The sequence below is a fragment of the Urocitellus parryii genome, chromosome 11 (genome assembly GCF_045843805.1).
Source record: "Urocitellus parryii isolate mUroPar1 chromosome 11, mUroPar1.hap1, whole genome shotgun sequence".
NCBI lineage: Eukaryota > Metazoa > Chordata > Mammalia > Rodentia > Sciuridae > Urocitellus > Urocitellus parryii.
In genome coordinates, this window is record NC_135541.1 from 43,635,305 (window position 1) to 43,655,427 (window position 20,123).

The 20,123-nt window shown below is 39.4% G+C and overlaps 1 protein-coding gene across 3 annotated transcripts in view; it reads left to right on the forward strand.

Annotated features, from left to right (window-relative positions):
- Nfia (nuclear factor I A) overlaps positions 1-20,123 on the forward strand; it is a 351,492-nt gene that overhangs the window by 274,656 nt on the left and 56,713 nt on the right. For all 3 annotated transcript variants that reach the window (XM_026407234.2, XM_026407231.2, XM_026407233.2), the window contains one exon: positions 2,788-2,916. In XM_026407234.2, the coding sequence (XP_026263019.1) occupies positions 2,788-2,916 (129 nt within the window). The remainder of the gene's footprint in view (positions 1-2,787; positions 2,917-20,123) is intronic.

Here is a 20,123-nt window from a genome sequence, read left to right on the forward strand (position 1 = left end):
TCTGCAGAATTTAGAATGGCATGGATGAGAAACATGAACATTTCAAACAAAATAACTACTTCTGAGTCAAACCATTTGCTTTCTTCAATAAGGTTAGTTCATATATGAAATTTCATTGATAATTTCACTGTTTGAAATCATAGCCAACTTGCAAGTTTTGACATTTTTCATTTTCTATTCTATTTCTATCTCAGTTTCATGACATATAATCTAGGCATTTGACTGAATTTAAATTAGTGGACTGGCAAGCAGCTGAAAATTGGCTTGTAAAAGAGATGTGAAGAAGTTGGAAGTTTATCTACATTTTGGTAGCTTTTATTCCAATTATTTTTTATTTGAAATTTCTTCCCTAGTTTCATGATGATACCTCAGCTTAGACTACAAATATACCTAAAACTACTTGGTTTAGTGACTTTGTTTTTAATTCAAATCACATAGATATAGATTCAGAAAGGATCTGAGCTAGATGTGTCAAATTAATATGAAATCACACACCACTCACTCTGTGTTATGTCTATGCAAACATGCTTACAATTTGCACTTTATTTTTTCTGAGGTCAGAACCCCAAGTTTTGTTTTGTCTAAACATTAATTGGTAAAGCCACATTAAAGCCGAGATCTGTACTAAGTAGTTTAAATATCTTTTTTAACTACATGGTATGTTTCTGACATGGATATATAGATGTCTTAAACATAGAGAGGGGCAAAACAAACGCTACCTCTCTCTAGAATCTTTGAAAGTAGTCATACTAGAAGGTCATGTTGCAGAATTGCATTAAGGAAATATGTGATCAGAAATAACAAGGACATATTTAGACATAGATCAAATGAACTAAATTTCTGGACATATCCATGCCTGTGAAGTGCTTGGCACAGTGCATGGTCCTAGAAATTACTCAATATTAGTTACATACTAATAGTCATTATTTTTTTATTACTTTTTTTCCATTTCACCCAGATAAGTCTCTGCTCATAAATAGAGAACAACACATGTAAAACTAAAATTAAATTCAGTTTTTTTGACACATGCTGACCATTTTTATGCTAGAAACTTAAGAGACCCCAAATTTGTCCTGCAATGTGGAGATTAGAAGTCATTTCCTCTATTTTATATCCAAAATTTTATTGTTTTAATTGGCACCCTACCAAATGGATAGATGCCTCTAGTTGTGTGTCAGCGTGGTTGCTAAGAACATTAAGAACATTACAAATCCAGTAATTACAAGAGGCTATTTTCTCCTTGTTTTTCTTTCTAAAACATTTCTTAAGCTGAAAATTCTATGAAAACTTTAGATAATATAGAGAAAAAAAAACAATTAAAAAAAAACAAGATTTTTACTGTGTTTTCTTAACATAAAAATAATCTAGGGAAGCATGGGAGGAATAGATTAATTCTAGTTAGGGCAGAGGGGTGGGAGGGGAAGGGAGGGACAGAGGGTTAGCAATGATGGTAGAATGTGATGGACATCATTATCCAAAGTATATGTATGAAGACACGAATTGGTGTGAATATACTTTATATACAATCATAGATATGAAAAATTGTGTTCTATATGTGTAATATGAATTGTAATGCATTCCACTGTCATTTATTTTAAAAATCAATAAAAAATTTTTAAAAAGTAATCTATACTTCTCATAGAAAAGACAGGTGAACAAAAAGAAGTCAAGGAAAACCACCCAAACTAACACAGGGAGAACTACTGTTACAGTTTATGCATATTTCCTCCTACTCCTTCCTCTGTGTATAGCATTGCCTTTTAAAACAATGTCATAGTACAACATCCTGTTTTGTAATTTTCTTTTTTTTTCAATTAATCTTATACAATAAATACTTCTGTGTGTCACTACTCACAGTATTCTTTGTATTGGTTATACCGTATTTATTTAACCAGTCCCCAGTTGTTGAGCATTTAAGGTTTTTACTTTGATCTTCTCTTTTTTCTATTATTAATAATTCATTGAATGAATAACAGAGTTGCTATTATTGAGGGCATTTTTATGTTAAAAGAGCTAAATTATTTAAAATGTGGAGAAAGTGCTTTGGGGCTGAAGTAAGGTAACTGACAAGGCAAAAATGGTTGCATGTGAGGTCTTTGTGTGCTTAGGTAGCCTCCTTCCTAAGGGTCCTGGAGGTCACAGACACACAAAACAACCTTTAGGAAACACTGGAAAAATTGAACCCTTTGTTAGTCACCATTCTGATACTATAATAGATGCTTGAGATAATCAACTTATGAAGAGAAAAGGTTGTTTTGGCTCACAGTTTTAAATGTTCTAGTCTATGATCAGGCAGACCCATTGCTTTTAAGTCTGTGATGGGGGTACCGGACAGCAAAGGCAAAGGGTATACAGAAGAGCCAAACTGCTCATCTCATGCCAGAAAGCTACAGAGAGCAAGAGGAAGGGACAGGGATCCCATAATTCCCTTCAAGGGCACACCCCCAAATACTCCTGCCAGGCACCATCTCTTAAAGATTCCACCACCTACAGAGACCCAGACTATACCAAATCTTTATAAAGAGGATCAGTAATCAGCAAATGGACTGTGAGTTAGTAGAATAAACTGAAATCAATTATAAACTCACTTATCAGAGGATGATTCTGTCACCGGTGTGTTCCTGTGACAAATTCAAAGCATTCAAAATAAATTTTCCACTCACAAGTAGAACCTTTCTTTGTTGTTTGCCAATTTAATCCTGTAAGAGTTGTCTCTTAGGTTGCACGGGCTGTTGGGCTGTCGATCCATGAATTGAACCAAACTTACCAATTAATACCTCTTGCCAGGAATGCCGTCTCCAACCACACTGAAGAAGTCGGAGAAGTCTGGTTTCAGCAGCCCCTCCCCTTCGCAGACCTCCTCCCTGGGAACGGCATTCACACAGCATCACCGACCAGTCATCACAGGACCCAGAGGTGAGCCACTCCACAGGGACCCTTGGGGGGTACTTGTGTGGTATCTGTGAAACCAGAATAGCCAAGTGGGACGAGGTGAGGGCTCCCTCAGAATGCTTCTGTGGTCCGTTTTCTTATCTTGGGGGAAGCCTGGAATTTGAGGGACCAAAGAAAGTTGGTCTAAAATCTCCATTCCTTACTTTCTTAAGGAGAAAAGGGTCCAAACCTGTTTTCTTGCTAGTGGGATTTTGCAAAGAGGTGGAAAGTAGCTTAAATCAAACCAAAATTACATCTGCCCCCCAAGTTGTTTGAGAGGCCATGTGTGTGTGTGTGTGTGTTGTGCATGTTAGATGAGTGTATTTCCATGAGGCCATTTACCTGTTTTCAAGTAATAGCTTCCCCGCCTCTATCCCTGCTGATTTCTCTTTCCATGAAACCTGATTTCAATATGTGGCATCTTGTGTTGAGGTTGTTTGCATTGGGGTGTTGACGAGAGGTCTTCATTCACTCCTTTTGAAGTGGTAGATAGTTTGTCTGGTTTTCATTGCAACATTTTCATTATTTTTGTCTTGTGTGCTTTTAAGTTTATTATTAAAATGTGTCCACAAGAAATACGATTTGTATTTCACATTAAAGACAAGCCTTAAACCTCAAGAGAATGTCAGCAAATCACTTAACTTGATCTTATTGCAAGATGAAAATATTTATTAGTTTGTTTATGAAACTCCCACAGTAGGAGTATGAATAATTGTAACCACGTTTGCATTCTTCCATCCGATTTTCGTTTAGGTAGGTCTGTGATCTACCAGCTGGTATCATAAAGCATCCTAGGAAAAAAAATAAATAAATAAAGCATCCTAGAAAGTTATGGTCTCTTGTCTACTTTGACATACACCTGAGGAAACTGATATTTCTTGCATTAATCTTAGTGTTAGTCCCACAAATCTGAATCCCTTTATGAATACTCTGTGCATCTTAGGGATAAATACAGCAGTAGAGAGAGCTGTGGGATGCACATAGGGAGACTGAATGGAGGAAAGTGAGCACTGTAACTGTGATGTGAAGCAACCGCTTCATCAACAATTATGAAAACTTACTTGTTTCATCTTTAAACACCTTGTGATCACTGACAACTTTCTCAAGGTCCTTTTATAATTTTACCTTGTGTGTCTGTAGTATAATCAGAAATGCTTACAATATATGTGTGAGTGTATATATCTGGAAAACCCACATCTAAATTGGATTATACAGTGCTAGAATAAGCCTCTTTAAGGGATGTAGCATTGCAATTTTATTCTCATCATTAACATTCATTGAGCATCTAAACCATAGTGGGGAATCAGAGGTACTAAACTCTTTCTAGTAAGGATATTTACGGATCCAGGGAGATAAGACATGTGTTATTTCTCACTTTCAATGGTCATGTTAACATATTCAAATGCTAAATTGATGTTAAAGTAAAAATTTTCTACAAGAATTCACCGGAGAGAACTATGGAGGGTTGTTCATTCAGTGAGGAAACAAGGACTTGCTGAGTAGTTGTCACTGAATAAACACTGGAGATCAGTGGTTCCTGTCCTCACAGGACATGCAATTTAGGGCAGGAGAGAAGCATGTAAGAAAACAAGCATTTCGAAGATGATGTGGAATAGGATATCTCTTTGAACTTCGTATCAATTATGAGATTTAAAAGTAGAGATTTGCAGTCCAATCTTAAAAGATGTTTATGTGGGTGAAGGATATTCCAGGCAAAGGTAATGAAGACTGGGAAGAGCAATCAGGAGAGCAGGGCAAGTTGCATCTTTGCCTTTCTACTTCTGGGTGATTCACGTATTTTCATTCTTCAATAAAATGGGGACAGAACACTGTAGAATGAGCCTTTTCTCCCAGCCTCATATTCTTATATAGAAACTACAAGAAAACATTATTTTTGGAGATTCTTCAAAAAGCATAAAGCAATATACATATATTATTCTTTAGTAAATGTTAAAAGGGCCTACCATGTGTGTCTTAGCTTAAAACTATTCTTGTAGAAATTATTGAGACTCTCTAGTACCTATCCAAAGGTGTCTCGTTGGGAACTTCTTCATGTTAGATGGCTAAGCACATTTGCTAACACATGGCCCATGCTGGGTTGAACCCGATTGGACCATGTTAGCCCATAGCACACCCAGCTTTAGATCTTCTATTTCTGTTCATAAAATTGTGTGTGAGGAAAAGAGAAAGACGCCCAGTTGAAGAATTGTGGAATACCAAAGACTCTTTGTTTTCACCAGAATTCAAGGTGGTTCCCAGCACCCTTGGTTCTCCTTTCTGCAATGTCTGCTCAGGTACCCATTCTCACTGCCCCCTCCTTAATGGTCTGTGAAGAGCATTGGAGTGGTTGTGGTGAGCCTCTTCAGTTGCGCTTTGTGGTAAGAATCACAGCTGAGACAGGATAACAGGAGACTTTCTTTTTTAATTTTGGCTAGGGTATTGTTTTACAAGATTAAAATTCAGCCTCTCCTTGTTTAGGAAGTACCCTCTACAGGTACTATATTTCCTTTCATCCTCCTCTGTGCCTGTGAGCAGGCTCATGTGTGCACCTACATCCCATCTGGGACTAGGATTTACTGTTTTAGAAAGATGAAGCCAAATTTGAGAAGGGAGAGTCTTCCTGAGGGGTTCGTTGTGGAATAGATGTGGCATGTGTTTATAATGGAGAATGGAGCCTCTGATGCCTCTTCTGTAGAGTTACCACAGCCAGAAATGACAAACCAGAAAGTCAAACTTGAAAAAAGGTCTTGAAGAAAAGTGTGCCCCTCCAAAAAAAAAAAAAAAAAGAAGAAGAAAGAAAAAGAACACACAACAAAGAATGTGTCCTTTATCAGGTTCAGGACACAAGAGTGGGCTCCAGGTCTGTTGACTGCACTTTTGCCCAGGGCCACGTAGTAAATTCAGCCGTGGTTAGCACCAGGTTGCAAGACTTCTGCTGCCTTTCCTAACATCTTTCCCTGGAATGCCTTGACCAGGAAAGCAACAGTCAGCAAGCAATAACTGCAGATGCTTCTTATGCTAAAGATGGAGGCAGTATTTCCAGAGAGCAAAGCAAGGTCAACACATACACACATACACACATACACACGTGATGGCCCTATTTTTCACTGTATATATAAGCTATATTTGGAAATATGGTGGCAGCTATTTACAAAGGAATCCTCTCTCTTGAGATTGCAAAGGCAGAAAAATAGAATCTTAAAGGGAGGCAATACAGCATAAGGGCCATCTTAGGCTGTATGGGCTGCTGTCATAGAATTCCATAGACCGAGTGGCTTCTCAACAACAGAAATTTATTTTTCATAGTGCTGGAGGCCAAGAAGTCTGAGATGAGGGCACCAGCAGATTCAGTGTCTGGTGAGGATCCACTTTCTTGACTCAATACTGTTTTCTTATTGTATCTTTCCTGGGAAGGCACTAACTAGCTTTCTGTGGTCTCTTTCATGGATGCCTGATTCCATCCACAAAGGCTCCACTCTTCTGCCTAATCACCTTCCAAAGATCCCACATCCTGATACGATCACCTTGGTATTTAGGATGTCAACACACAAATTTCGAGGGGACACAGACTTCCAGTTTGTAGCAACAGTTAAGCACACAAGCTCAGAGACTCATATGCACCTGTATTTGAATCCTCTGCCACCACTTGTTTCAACTATGCAACCTGACACTTTGCTTTACCTGTCTGAACCATAGGTTCTGCATCTATAAACTGGAGATCCTAATCTCTACTTTGAAAGAATGGTGTATGTAAGGAGTAAAAGAAGCCACATAATTATAGACATTTGTACAGCATCTGGAAGTGGTCCATGAATACTGGTTGTGCAAGCAGTTAATCCTTTTTCATCCATGCTCTCAGACACATGCTGTCTTCACTACCTTCATCGATCAACATTTTGCCTGAGCCTGGTCCAAGGACAGGTTCGGTATCCCCTGTCCAAAATGTTTGAGACTGGAAGGGTTTCAGGTTTTAGAGCTTTCAGATTTGACAATATTTGTATATACATAATGAAATATCTTAAAGATAGGACCCAAGTCTGAACACAGAAATCATCTATGTTTTATATACCTCTTACACACGAATCTGAAGGTAATTTTACACAGTGTTTTAAGCGTGTTTTGACTGTGACCATCATGTGAAGTCAGGTGTTAAATTTTCACTTGTGCTATGTCGGTGCTTAAAAAGTTTAGGATTTTGGAACTTTTCAGGTTTGGGATTTTCAGATTAGGGAACTCAACCCATGCTACTTTTGACATGAAGCCCATTTTGCAGCACTACCATCCACTCACCCTCCTTAGGTCCACACATTCATTCCACAGCCTTGTCTTGCTTCCTTAGTTAATGTTCATATTGGGTCACTTTCCTGAACTGGAACTTCCAGGTCTTTCATCTACACATTTTCTATCTTTGTTGTGCTCACCCAGTGGGTATGTGAGTTGGATGGATGAAAAGTAGTCAAATTGAATTTTCATACAAAAGACATTCATCCCTACCCCCAGCCTACCACCCTATAGGTTCTCATTGCGTCAGAAGAACCAAAGGTGAAAATGTGTGGCAGTTTATGCAGTACTTCTTTGTAACTAATGTCCAAGATGGGGAAGAGCTATGGCCTTTCATCTGCAGAGAACTGCAAAATGAGCCAGGGAACAGTGGTACAGGCCTATAATCCCAGCTACGCAGAAAGCTGAGGCAGGAGAATTGCAAGTTTGAGGCCAGCCTCAGCAACTTGTGAGACCCTGTCTCATAATAAAAAACACAAGGGCTGGGGGTATGGTCAAGTTAGAGTACCCTGGGTTCATTTCCTATTACTGCAAAAAGAAAATGGAAAGATTAACTAAAGCTTTGATACTAAAAGCTTTAGTTTGACTTAGTTCATGCTATTCTTATCATTATTATAAAGATAGAGGCACTTGGTCTCTTAAATTTAATCCCTTCTATAGTAGTTGGCTTTCTTTTGTAACTTTGATAAATCACTTAACCTGGGGCCTCATTTGACCATCTGTACCATGGGAACAGTACTTTGCCACCTGTTTCTCTATGTGGTTAGAATTAGGTAAAGGGGTTAAACGTGTTGGAATATCCTGGGATGGGGGAAGTTATTTAATTTCAGCAAAAGCATTCCTGTGTCATTATCTATTGTTACATTTGCTGGACACTTTGAGCTGAAAGATAGGCCTTTCAGAGTCTTCCTTGTACCATTACTTAATATTGTAACCATCATCAAGTATGTAGTCATGACAATTGGAAAATTGGCAATTGTCTTTGTTCTTCCCTTTGTCTTTTCAAGACTTATAAGTTTGCCTGATGAGCTAGAACGTCAAACTCCTTTTGAGAATTATTTGGAGTAATCATCAGTGATATTTTAAAGTTTCTTGGAAACTTTAAGTTCCTGAAACTTATCTTTATGCCTAAAGTCTTTGCTATTTTCAAAAACAATAGGATAATGAATGGTACTTGTTTTATTTAAATGCTCTGCACTAAGTAACTGTGCTTTGGAGATTTAGAAATGAGTAGGAGCTCACATCATATATTGGGAGGCAGAATTGAAAATAATGGAAAGGATTGGGCTCCAGGAATCTTCTGGTCAAATGCCTTTTCTTTGTTAGTTATGAACATGTTTTTCTACAAGTAAAGGAAAAATCTGACTAAATAGTAACTTAAGAAAATTAGGTGTTGCATTTATTTCATGTAAAAAAAATAAGTATATGACCCAGGGCTAATATACTTTGGATAGGTTTGCCCTCCAAAAGTTCATGTCCTGGAAACTTGGTCCTCAGTGCAGCAGTGTTGAGGTGATGGAGCTTTTAAGAGGTGAGGCCTAGTGAGAGGTAATTAGGTCATAGAGGCTCCACTCCATGAATAGATTAGTCCTGTCTCTTGGGAATGGGTCAGGTCTGAGAGGAGTGAATTAGTTCCCAAGAGAGTGGGCCATTATAAAAACAACTAGCCTGTACCTTCCCTGGTCTCTTGCCTCTTTGCTCATTTATGTGCTCATCTACACACAGCCCATTTCCATTTCCACTTGCCTGCAATGTTGTGACAGGACCAGGGGACTCTAGGTAGAATGCCAACACCATGCTGTTTGAATCCTCCAGCCACCAGAATCTGGAGCTGAATAAACTTCTATACTTTAGAAAGCACCTGCCTCGGGTATTTCATTATAGTAACACAAAATGGACCAAAGCAACCATGGTTCCATGGGTCATTTTTTTCACAGTGTATGTACTGGACTCCTGCCTTATGTCTGCATCCCAGGCAGAAAGAAGGGAAAGGAAGGCTGGTGGCAGGGGCAGTACCTGCCAGCTCATTCTGTTACCTTTGATAGAATCTTATGTAGCAGGGTTAGTACTATGCCAAGGATTGCTTCTAGCTGCAAAAGCTGAAAGTCTACGTTCTAGGGGGTTTTTTAATGTCTTTTTTTTTTATTTATATATAACAGAGAAATGCATTACAATTCTTATTACACATATAGAGCACAATTTTTCGTATCTCTGGTTGTATACAAAGTATATTACTGAACATATTGCCACTGTGTATAAAATTAGTCTTATAAATGAATTGATAAGTGAAAATATATTAGTTAACAGTCTAAATATTTCACATGACTCTTACAGATGAAGAATCTAAGCTGGTCAGAGCTGATACCAAAAATTAAGTCTCCAATTTTGTGCCTTTTCTACCATTTCAGTGGTTTTCTACTTTGTTATCCCCCATTGTAAGAAATTAAACTGCATTTATTTTTAACAATTAGTTTGTTTTTATACTTTTTATTAGTCAAAGACATAACATGGCCATTTAGATCTTTGATAATCATGACATAACCTGTGTTATCACACTGAGTTTTTTTATAGCAGTCATAAAGACATCACTTAGCTATTTTTTTTTTTAAGCTCATGATTTCTTGTTCCTGGTAAATGCAGAGTTTCTGTGAGGTACATATCACTTCAAAGAATATTTTTGAGGTCAGTTTGGCTTTTATCAGTATTGAAATTAACTTGTAAACTCCTATTACCACTGGTACTCATTAATTTTTCCTTCAAATTCTGATCAAGTGGGTGCTGTCCTAATTGCTGAATAGAATGAACCCAAGAAATTTGGATTCCTTCCACAGAGTGTTTGACTCCTGGTGGATGAGAGGACAAGACCAGCAGTTGTATTATAAGATGAGCAGCCTGATTCTGAGAATACGAAGTGCTCCAAAATATGGAACTTTTTGAGCGTCATGTTGGTGCTTAGTGTTTGGACCATTCTGGATTTTGATTTTTGGATAAGGGGATACTCAGCTGGTAAAGTCTATGTAAATATTCCAAAATACAAAACAATCCAAAATCAGAAAAACTCCTGGTTCCAAGTATTTCAGAAAAAAAGATAATTCATCTGTAGAAAACAAGGGGCCAGGTAACTAGTGGAGAACTGCAGTGGCATTTGACACTGCAAGAGCCCAAAATGCATGCAACTCAATGTTTGCCTTCTATTTCTGAGTATGCGGAACAGACCAACAGCAGACAGGTCATGTTATTAGGCAATTAAGTCCTGAGAAATTGAGACTTAGAAAATGTGAGCATGAGATTAAACCCCCACTTCTTTGTGAGAGAGAAATATATATATATATATATATATATATATATATATATATATACACACACACACACACACACACACACATATATAAATAATAAAATATTATACACACACATGCACAAAGGAAGTTTAGAAGTAAAATTGTCCTGATTCTGATGATATATGCATAAAATATACTAAAACAATAGTCATATAAACCAAAGATTTATTGTGCAGCTTTCAAAGAGTTATGCTGGTTTCTGTTTAGAGAGGTAGTCAGAAGTTTATAAGCTCCATAAACCTCTCTAAGTCCATGATCCTCCTGGCCCAAACAGGGATCCTGCTCTTAATGATGAAACATCTGAGGGTCTGAAGTTAACAATATCTCCCAGTTTGGCCAAGAAAAATATACTGAGGAGAATTATGAGCATTAAGATCACCTTCCAGGAAGTTGAGGTCACCAGGAATGGCTGGAGGAGGGTGGATTCATACTCTGCATAGACAATAACAGAGGACCAGACAGGAGAGGTACAACTCGGAGGCACCAGTAACAGTTAGAGGGCAGGACCATGACTCCATTGTTCATCCCTGAACCCCTCAGCCTTGTCCTCATGTAAGGAAAGCACTCAGTGAATGTTTGTTGAATAAATGAATTCATACATGGGTTTGATTGAAATGGATAAAAAGTTTGGGGATAACATGGAGTTCTTTCCATCTCTCTGTGTAATAATAATGATGATGATGAAAATAATCATCATCATAATAAATATTCAAGTTCATGTATTTGGTGGCATGTTTGAGTGATCCACATGTATCTCTTTAGTTTTAATTAAGAGTCTCTACCTTGAAGGGTATTTAGAGAAAATGAGCTGAAAATTATTTGGTCCCTGGTTTAGAGAATATTTGCTGTGGCCTTGTCAGTGTTTCTGTCCAAACAAAGAGCCCTCAGGAAGGAATGTTCCCTGTTGCCTTAACCATGATACCCTGCCCTTGACATAGACCCCAAGTGGTAGGTTTGTTCAGCTTTCTCCTATCTTATCTGCAAACTTTTTTGCTGCTTAGGAAAGCATTTAACTTAGTTATAGAACATGCTGGTGCTCAACTGAATCTAATTTGTCTCTCCTGGTTTAGTGCAATTGAATCATCTCAAGAAAATGAGAAGCAATTAAATACCTGTTGCTAACAAGGCGCTGAAATAATCTACCAACAGACAGATGCAAGGTGTTTATTATTGGAGTATGTCATTTGGGAGAACATTACATTGTCTTTCTCCAATAGGAATTGCCAGAACTGATTTTCAAATGCAGGCATCAGAGACTTAACAAGTCCCATCTTTGAGGAGCTCAGGAAAGAGAAGCAAGAAGACTGGGGAACATGGGTCAAGGTTAGCAGAAGTGCAATGCCCAGCTTAATGGGAGACGTTGCCCATGGGATTGGAAGTAACTGGACGGCAAAGAGGAAATGCAGCATTTTAGCAAAGCCTCTTTAAGTCCCAGTTCAGGAAATTATTAAATTCATTAGCCAGATACTTACAACCAGCTATTACTGCCCAGCCAAAGGAAAAAACAGTGCCAGCAAATGTTTTAAAACTACAACTAAACAAAAGTCAGGAAGCGTGTAATTAAAACTGTACCTTTATTGTATTGTAAAGAGTTTCACTGTGACATGGAAAATATTTAAAGGAGAAGGCTGTTTAGCTAATTTGTCTGCAAGTGAACTGCGTAGTGGAGAACCATCCTAAATTAACTGTAAGGCCACCCACTGAGCCAGGCTCATAAAGGGCCATGGCTGCTCAGCTTGGTTTTGTGTAACCGTTCAATAATTACCAGATAAATGCATAACTAAAAGCTCTATTACACTAATAATTTGTACTAAGATAGATGTGTGGGACACCCTGCTGGGTTAATTTGTCATCCCTGCAGCAAACTTCTGAAGAGAGCTCCTCTGGAGTGGAATCATGTGAATGTGGTTTTTGTTGGGGAGGGACAGGTTAGAGCAGTAAGACCACTTGGCTCCTTAATCTCTTCAAGAGGCAAAAGGCCCCTGGGGTGGGGGGTGGGGGGTGGGGTGCTAAAGAGACCAGCTTGTTGAGCCAAGGGGACCAGCTTTGAAATTCTTCCTGACAGAGGAAGCTGCTCCCCCTCGGAGTTCCCTGTCCCTTTCTCTCTCTGTCACACACATAGCCACAGCCCCTCCACCCCCCACCACCACATGCACATAACATGGACCTGTGTCTTCATGCTCAGTGAAAGAGGTGGTTCTCAGCAAGACTGCTTAGAAACCCCCTTGTTGATGGGACTTCCCAGCCGGACACTTGGGCTGTGTAGCTCACGTAATCTGCTAAATCCATTTCTGGTTTAGCTTAATCATGCGGATTCCGCGTTTATTTTCATTATTTGTTTTCCTTTTTTCTGCATAAAATAAAAATTTAAGATTGAACTTGTATCTTATGCAGAATGGTTTCTGTCTCTGCCTACACAGGGAGACACACACACACACACACACACACACACATGCAATTGCTATTTTACATATAAAGCTCACATTTAAGTGTCAATGCAGGGTTTTCAACCTCCCCTTTTGACAGAATCATAAATCATGTTAAACTTAAGTAAATTACTGCAGCATGGAGCTGTGGCTTGCCAGTGCTTGTAGAGCACCAGCTTATCATCCATGTAGAACAAGGGGCCAGCCCTGACGCTGGAAGTGGGAATGCAATGTGTGATCTGTGTGGAATCAGATCACTGGGAGTCTGCCTCCCAGGCTGCATCTTTTGTGTTGTGGAAACTAGTGTGTTTCATTACCCATGTGCACCCCTGTGTCTTTTTAAAATGTATATTTCTACAGGAAACTTACACTCGTCATTTGCCATTTCTTCATAGTAAATGTTAGTTGCTTTTTTTTTCTGCCCACCAGTTTCTTTAATGTGCAAAACACTGTGAGGAACATCAGAGCCTCCAGGTCCAACTACAGTAAGAAGGGGCCTATGAACAACAGCAACAACAAAAAAAAAAATCTGAAAGGAAATATGATTTAAGTGGGAAAATAAGAGTGCAGAGAAATGCCCAGGGTGGGATCTGCCAGAGTAGAATTCAAGTCCTGCCCAGCTCCTCAGCGTCTGTTTAAACTTGTGCAAGTCATTTATCCTCTGCTGACCTTTGTTTTGCCACCTGCACAAAACTGGACAGACTTAATGGGAGGGGGGAGCAAAAGGACCTATATAATAAAGGTCTTGGTATGCAGCAAGCATCCAGTAAATGTTAATTGTCTCTCTTGAAAGGATCCCTACACCCTTAATTCCTCACTCACTCCACCCTGATTCTCCCTTTCCACCTGCTCCTATTGATCTAGAAGTAGAGTGAGTTTCTCCTCCTGGGGAGGAGCCACACGTGGCTGGAAGAGGAGGTGTGGTCTCAGGAAGTGAACAAGTGCAGGTACTCCATCCTGTTGCTCTTGTGTGGTCAGAGACTCTCCCCAAGGAGCAAGTGTCCCCCTCCCATGACAGGTGGCCCTGTAGCCATGGCAGAGGCTTCACTTGCACAAGCCTGCACCCAGCCTGGCTCTTGCCAAAGGGCTGAGCGATTCAGCAAATAATTATTGAGCATTTATTTGCCAAGCATTGTGCTCAGCCCTGATGGTCAAGAAAACCCAATCTGCCCTTAAAATTGAGCAGCACCAATAATGACTCCTGTGTTGAGAGTCACAGGAGTGAGAAGGATACAGGAAGACTGAAGGATATATAGCATCAGCACTGGAAGTAATGGTGGAGATTTGAATTTATATGTCAGGTTGTTGGGTATCTTCTGTTGACTCTTGATATGAATTTGGTAAAAGGCAAAAGATTTTTATGCTCTGAAGAAAAATAGGAGTATACAATACTAAGTTAGGAAACCTTGGCATCCATCAGGGATATCTCTAGGTCTTCCGGAAGCCCCAAATTCCTGAATAACACTTAGGAGTTGTTATATTGTTATATACCAGATAGTGAACAGGAGATGTATTAAGAGGGACTCTTTTAAGAGAAAGAACCCCTACCAATGCTTAGCCATCCCTCCTCTCCCTCAAAGAAGATAGTGGATGATTAGTTTAGGTACTAAAATGTCTAGGTATATGGTTTCAGGTAGAGATGGATGGATCAAGGTGCCCAGATGATACCTTCTCTTTGCCCTGTGTGAGCATCATTTGCAAGTTAAATCTCCTCAGATTATGGCTCAGGCTTGATCCCACCAATTTAACAATTCTAAGGAGGGAAGGAACACCTTCTTTTTACAATAGGTCTAGTAAAGGGCCTACTCCTGGATACTTAGGCCTCTGATTGGCCTGGTTTGGGTTATTTGCTCATTTTGTATTCTTTCTTTTTTTTTTTTTCTTATGGTGCTAGGTATTGAACCCAGGGCCTCACTCATCCCACACAGCCACATTCCTAGCCCCTCACTTACTCACTTCTTAAACAAGCCTTATGTTTAAGAAATAAACATAAAAGATAATGGGTGCCTCATTGGTGTAGCTTGGGCAACTCACCCACCCACAGAACCAGGGCTAGGGTTAAGTCTACCCTAATCACATAGACTGAGGCCAAGGAAAGGAAAACTCTCCAAAGGAACATTAGAGCTCTATTTCCAGAAGAAGGGGCAAGGGACTGCAGGAGCCAACAGCCAGGCTGCTCCGAGTGCCTGGGCAAGGCTCTGCTTCCTCACTAGCCTGACTCCTGACTGCAGTTAGCACTGGCAGAACACAAGTAAAATGCAGGCTTAGAAAATGACCATTTGTTCATGCCAGGGGCCTGCAAGGTAACTTGAAAACAGTTCAGCTCTTGATTCACAGCTATCTGGTGCCTCAATGTACTGTATGATCCTGATTCCTTTTTATGTCTCTTAAGGTATTCTTAAAGCAATCCTAAGAAAAATAAATAACCCAGAGTCTAGCATAGTGTTTAGCACACAGTAGATTCTTGGCACATTTGTTGAATGAGCCCACTCTGTTCCAGGCACCTCTATATGTTTACTCTAATCCTTCAAAGGCCTTTAAAAATGGTGCTTCTGAGCTCAATTTACAGGTAAGGGAGTGCAGGTTTGGAAAGGTTAAATAACTTTGTCCAGGTGAGCAGAAGGAATGAGTGTAAGTCCAGAATAGTTGCACTCTAAAACCATACCATGCATATTTCCATTCTAGAATAGAGGAAAGGAATGGAGTCAGCTGGCACACGGCTTGTTGATATCCAGGCTAGGAGAAAAACCTGGCATCACAGTTTCACACGCTGGAAGATTCTTCTCATGTTTCATCCCCTTGTCCGAAATGTACCAACAGTAGGAGTCCTCAGATCCTATGATGTGAATTCAGAAAGATATTTTAAATTTGGCACATTTGTTGAATGAGCCCACTCTGTACCAGGCACCTCTATATGTTTAATTCTCCAAAGGCCTTTTAAAATGGTGCTGCTGAGCTCAATTTACAGGTAAGGGAGTGCAGGTTTGGAAAGGTTAAATAACTTTGTCCAGGTGAGCAGAAGGAATGAGCTATCTGGTGCCTCAAAGTATTGAAATCAAGTACATTGAGGCATGTCACTCAGAAATAGGGGCTTACACTTCAATGTAAACCTGAACTTTTTTTTTTTTTTTTTTTTTTTTTGGTGGAAGTACCTGGGGTTGAACTCAGGGGCACTCAACCGCTGAGCCACATCTCCAGTCCTATTTTTTGTATATTTAGAGACAGAGTCTCACTGAGTTGTTTAGTGCCTTGCTTTTTGCTGACGCTGGCTTTGAACTTGCAATGCTCCTGTCTCCTACTCCTGAGCTGCTGGGATTACAGTCGTGCACCACCACACCTGGCGTAAACCTGAACGTTTGGTGGAGGGAGATGCTGCACATCACCCCATGTTTTAATATTTATTCTGATGTTATGTCTGCTTGCTTGTTTTTGGCCTTTTTAATGTAGGGAAGGACTTGCAAACAGCAGAGATAGATCCCAGTGCTTAGTCATTGTCCGCGAGGCTGTAGCATCGGCACAGGTCTGAAGTTGTCTTTTACAGGACTGGAGTTTGTTATTCCAGGGCTCCTCCAGTGGGTCCCTGGAGGATTCTCTGCCTGTTTCTGTTAACCTCTATAATCATCCAATCTATGGTGCTTGGATTTTTCTCAAATAATTGTTTTGATTTGTTTTTCATCCTTCATCTCTTGTCTCACAATATCACTTGCTTATTATGTAGAAGTTCAAGTTCCCATCATGGAACTGGATTCTTGTCAACTTTGCCTATTAAATTATCACTCTTCATATTTGCAATAACCACAGCTGTTGTGTGGTGTTTGAACACATTACACATCAGCCATCATGCAGCTTAGGCAATTAGTGCGTGAATGTGGTCAATTCAGAGAGGTCCTGTCAGGACAAAGACTGGGGCTCTGTCTCACAGAGCTGGAACAAGCATGCTCTGGGGCTTTCAAAGCTCTAAATATTATAGCCCTCCCAAAGCCAAAGTATCTTAAAGACCGAGTCCAGATAGACCCTATAACTTGATATCCCAGAAACATTTTAAAAAATAAATTTAAAAGCACATGCTGCCTTGTTTCAGATCTTTTAGATTTTATTACAATCAATCAATTATATGGACTCATTTGTTAATAAAATACTGGAGACTGAATTGTATGCTTTCCACTAGAATTTAAAACTAGGCAAACCTCCGGAATATTTTTCTTCAACCTTGTATTCTGAGATGAGAGAGCCAAGGGCAAGAGAATTCGTACACATTTGTAAGCCAGTTAGTAGCAGAAGCTGCACCAAAACCAGGTCTTTTATCTAGTCAGAAAGCTTTACTAAAAGAATACTCCAGATCCTCTGAAAATCTTCTTTTATTATTCATGAGTTAGATCACTGATAAATTTTCAAGGGAAATGACAGAGATTTCCCTTGTGTCTGTATTTGGGGCGACCATGTTCAGAATCTATTTTGGCCAGAAGTGTGCCTGGGTGGCAGACCTCCACATGGCACCCTGGGAGGTCAGGATGAATGGTCAGAATAGATCCTCAAGGACTGTGGGTCTAAGTGGAAAAGTATCCAGAGGGAGATGGTTCTACAGTTCTAAGCTGCTAATTGTCTCTCCATCTGAGTTGTAAGCAAAAGTAGGGATTCAAATATGTTTGATCAGCAAAGAATCTTTACATTGTGTCTAGGTTTCCATGACTATTGCTATTGCTTTGGTTTTGCATTTTGTCATTTGTGGAATTATTTTTAATACCCTCATGTTATACTCATACTAATACCTTTTCACCAATAGTGGTGGATTCCTTTGTCCAAGAGACAGGCAAGCAACAGGTACCTCATACTCTACCATTCCTTATCCCTGGTCCGCCTACCACCCTGTCATGTGCTCTGCATTCAGAACTGGTCCTAGCACACAGGAACAAATTCCAGTTTATTCATGGCCTACCCCCGTCCTTACCTATGATAGTTATACCAATAAAAGAGGCTATTTATTGACCACTTAACTGTATGATAAGAAATTACATTGTGAACCTTACATATGGCTTCAATGAATCTTCACAGCAAATCTATGAGACATTATTAGCCATTATTATGTAAATGGAAAACTGAGAGAAAAGCTCAGACACTAAAAGGAGGCACAGCTGGTAAGTGGGAGAGGTGGAATTCACACCATGTCTATCTGATTCCAAAGCCCATGGTCCTTATATCATACCACAATACTATTCTAACTCATGCTTAACTTGGACTGATACACATGGGTGCAGTTACTAGCACCATTATGTTAAATAATGGTGAAGAGCCACAGCCAAAGGCTACATTGGAGAGTGAGTGGAGGAATAGAAGACACTCTGATTGGCTTGGAAACTTTAAGAATCTGGGGCTTCAGAAGAAACGCTTTCAGGGAACTTGGCATCATTTGGTGGAGAAAAGGTGACCATCAGTGACCGTCAGGTGCCTGATGCAGAGCGGCAGGTGTTGAAAGAGGACAGGAAATATATGGGTCTACAACAGAGGCTGGCAAACTATGCCCACAGGTCAAATCCATTCTCTGTTTTTGAAAATAAAGTTTTATTGGAACACAGTCATACTTATCTATCAATGAAATGTCCATGACTGCTTCTGCACCACAGCAACAGAGTTGAATAATTGCAGCAAAGACCACGCAGGACCTGCAGAGTCTGAATAGTGTACAATTCTGCCTTCACAGAAAATGTTTGCCAACATGGTCTAGACTAGAAGTCAGGGTCTTTGAACATCAAAGGTTTTTAAGTAGCTAAAATTGATCTAGATAAAAATTTTAAAAGACCTTGGTCTCTTTTTGTTAGGGGGAGGGGAGATGTGCTTTTTCAAAAGACATTGGAATTTGATCTTCAGTTAGAAAGTCCCCTTAATTCAAATGGAACAGAGTATATCAACCATCTTGGAAACCTGCTGCAGCATAAAGTTACCTCCTCTGGTAGCAATAATGTAAAACTACTAGTGTTTTGTAAAGCATCACATAATGTCATCTGTTTCTTTCAGTTGACATACCCAGGTCCTTTCACATACATCTTAATGATGTTAAAGATACAGACTAAGTATTTTGGGAAAAATGGTTTTGGAAAACATTAGCTTGCCTTGGGTCAAAAGCTTTGTTATTGAGAAAAGACTCCACCTCTTAGAGATTTGAAAAACATTGCCAATTCTTCTTCCCTTGTGTCTCTGTTAAAATAAATCCTGTAACTCCCAACTTCTCGGCTTTCATAAATGGCAGGCCTGATTCATGCATGATTTATAAATTATAGCTATGGACCATTAAGATAGATTTCTCAGCTTTAGGTAGGCTGTCATGGTATGGTATAGTGTGGTTTTGAATTTCTGAAGAAGGAAAGCATTGTAGTAGTTGACAACCCAAACAATTCAAGTTCCATTTGCCCTTATGGAAGGCTTCTTTTTTTGCAAGTGGGATTTTTTTTCCTTCCATTTTCTTCTCCTTTTGCCTTGTTAAAATCTTTACTTCTAAATATGAATAGTTAGGAGCCATTTGTGTCACCTTTTACTCTAGAAATGGTTATTTTTGTGTAAAGGACATCTTTCTGCTGCAGGCTTTTCTTTTTTCTTTTTTTTTCTTTCTTTCTTTCTTTCTTTTTTTTTTTTTTTGACAGTGCTAAGAGAGACAGTTTGGAATCTCACTGTTGCCACTAACTACATACGGATTAATGGGAAGACTGTGAGCTTTTGCAGATGCCAGGACTTGGGAGCTGATCATGTGTTCTAGTGAAAGACGAAGCCTGTGGGTAGCACTGTCTTAAGAGCATGCTGCACTGGGAGGAGGATTCATGTTTATTGTTTGCATTGCCTCTGGACAGCTTTTTTGTAGTGCTTCCCAAAGCAGAGAGACTAGAATTTAAAGTCTGGTGCCAGAGAGCAAATGCTGACGTGAAAAGAATCCAAGTATCTGTCCAATCTGTGAGAATCTGCAACATAGACAAGGAATGAAGCAATTAAGGCAATGTCAGAGTTATGTAGAAGAACATATTTCAACCCATGAAATTTTGGTTCTAGGAAAAATGTGGTAGGGTTCTTAGAATTTTTGGAAGTTGAGCTTGAGAGAAACCACTGGGAATGGTTAGAAGAGTCTACTTTCTTCTATCTCTTTTCTTTCTTAATATTA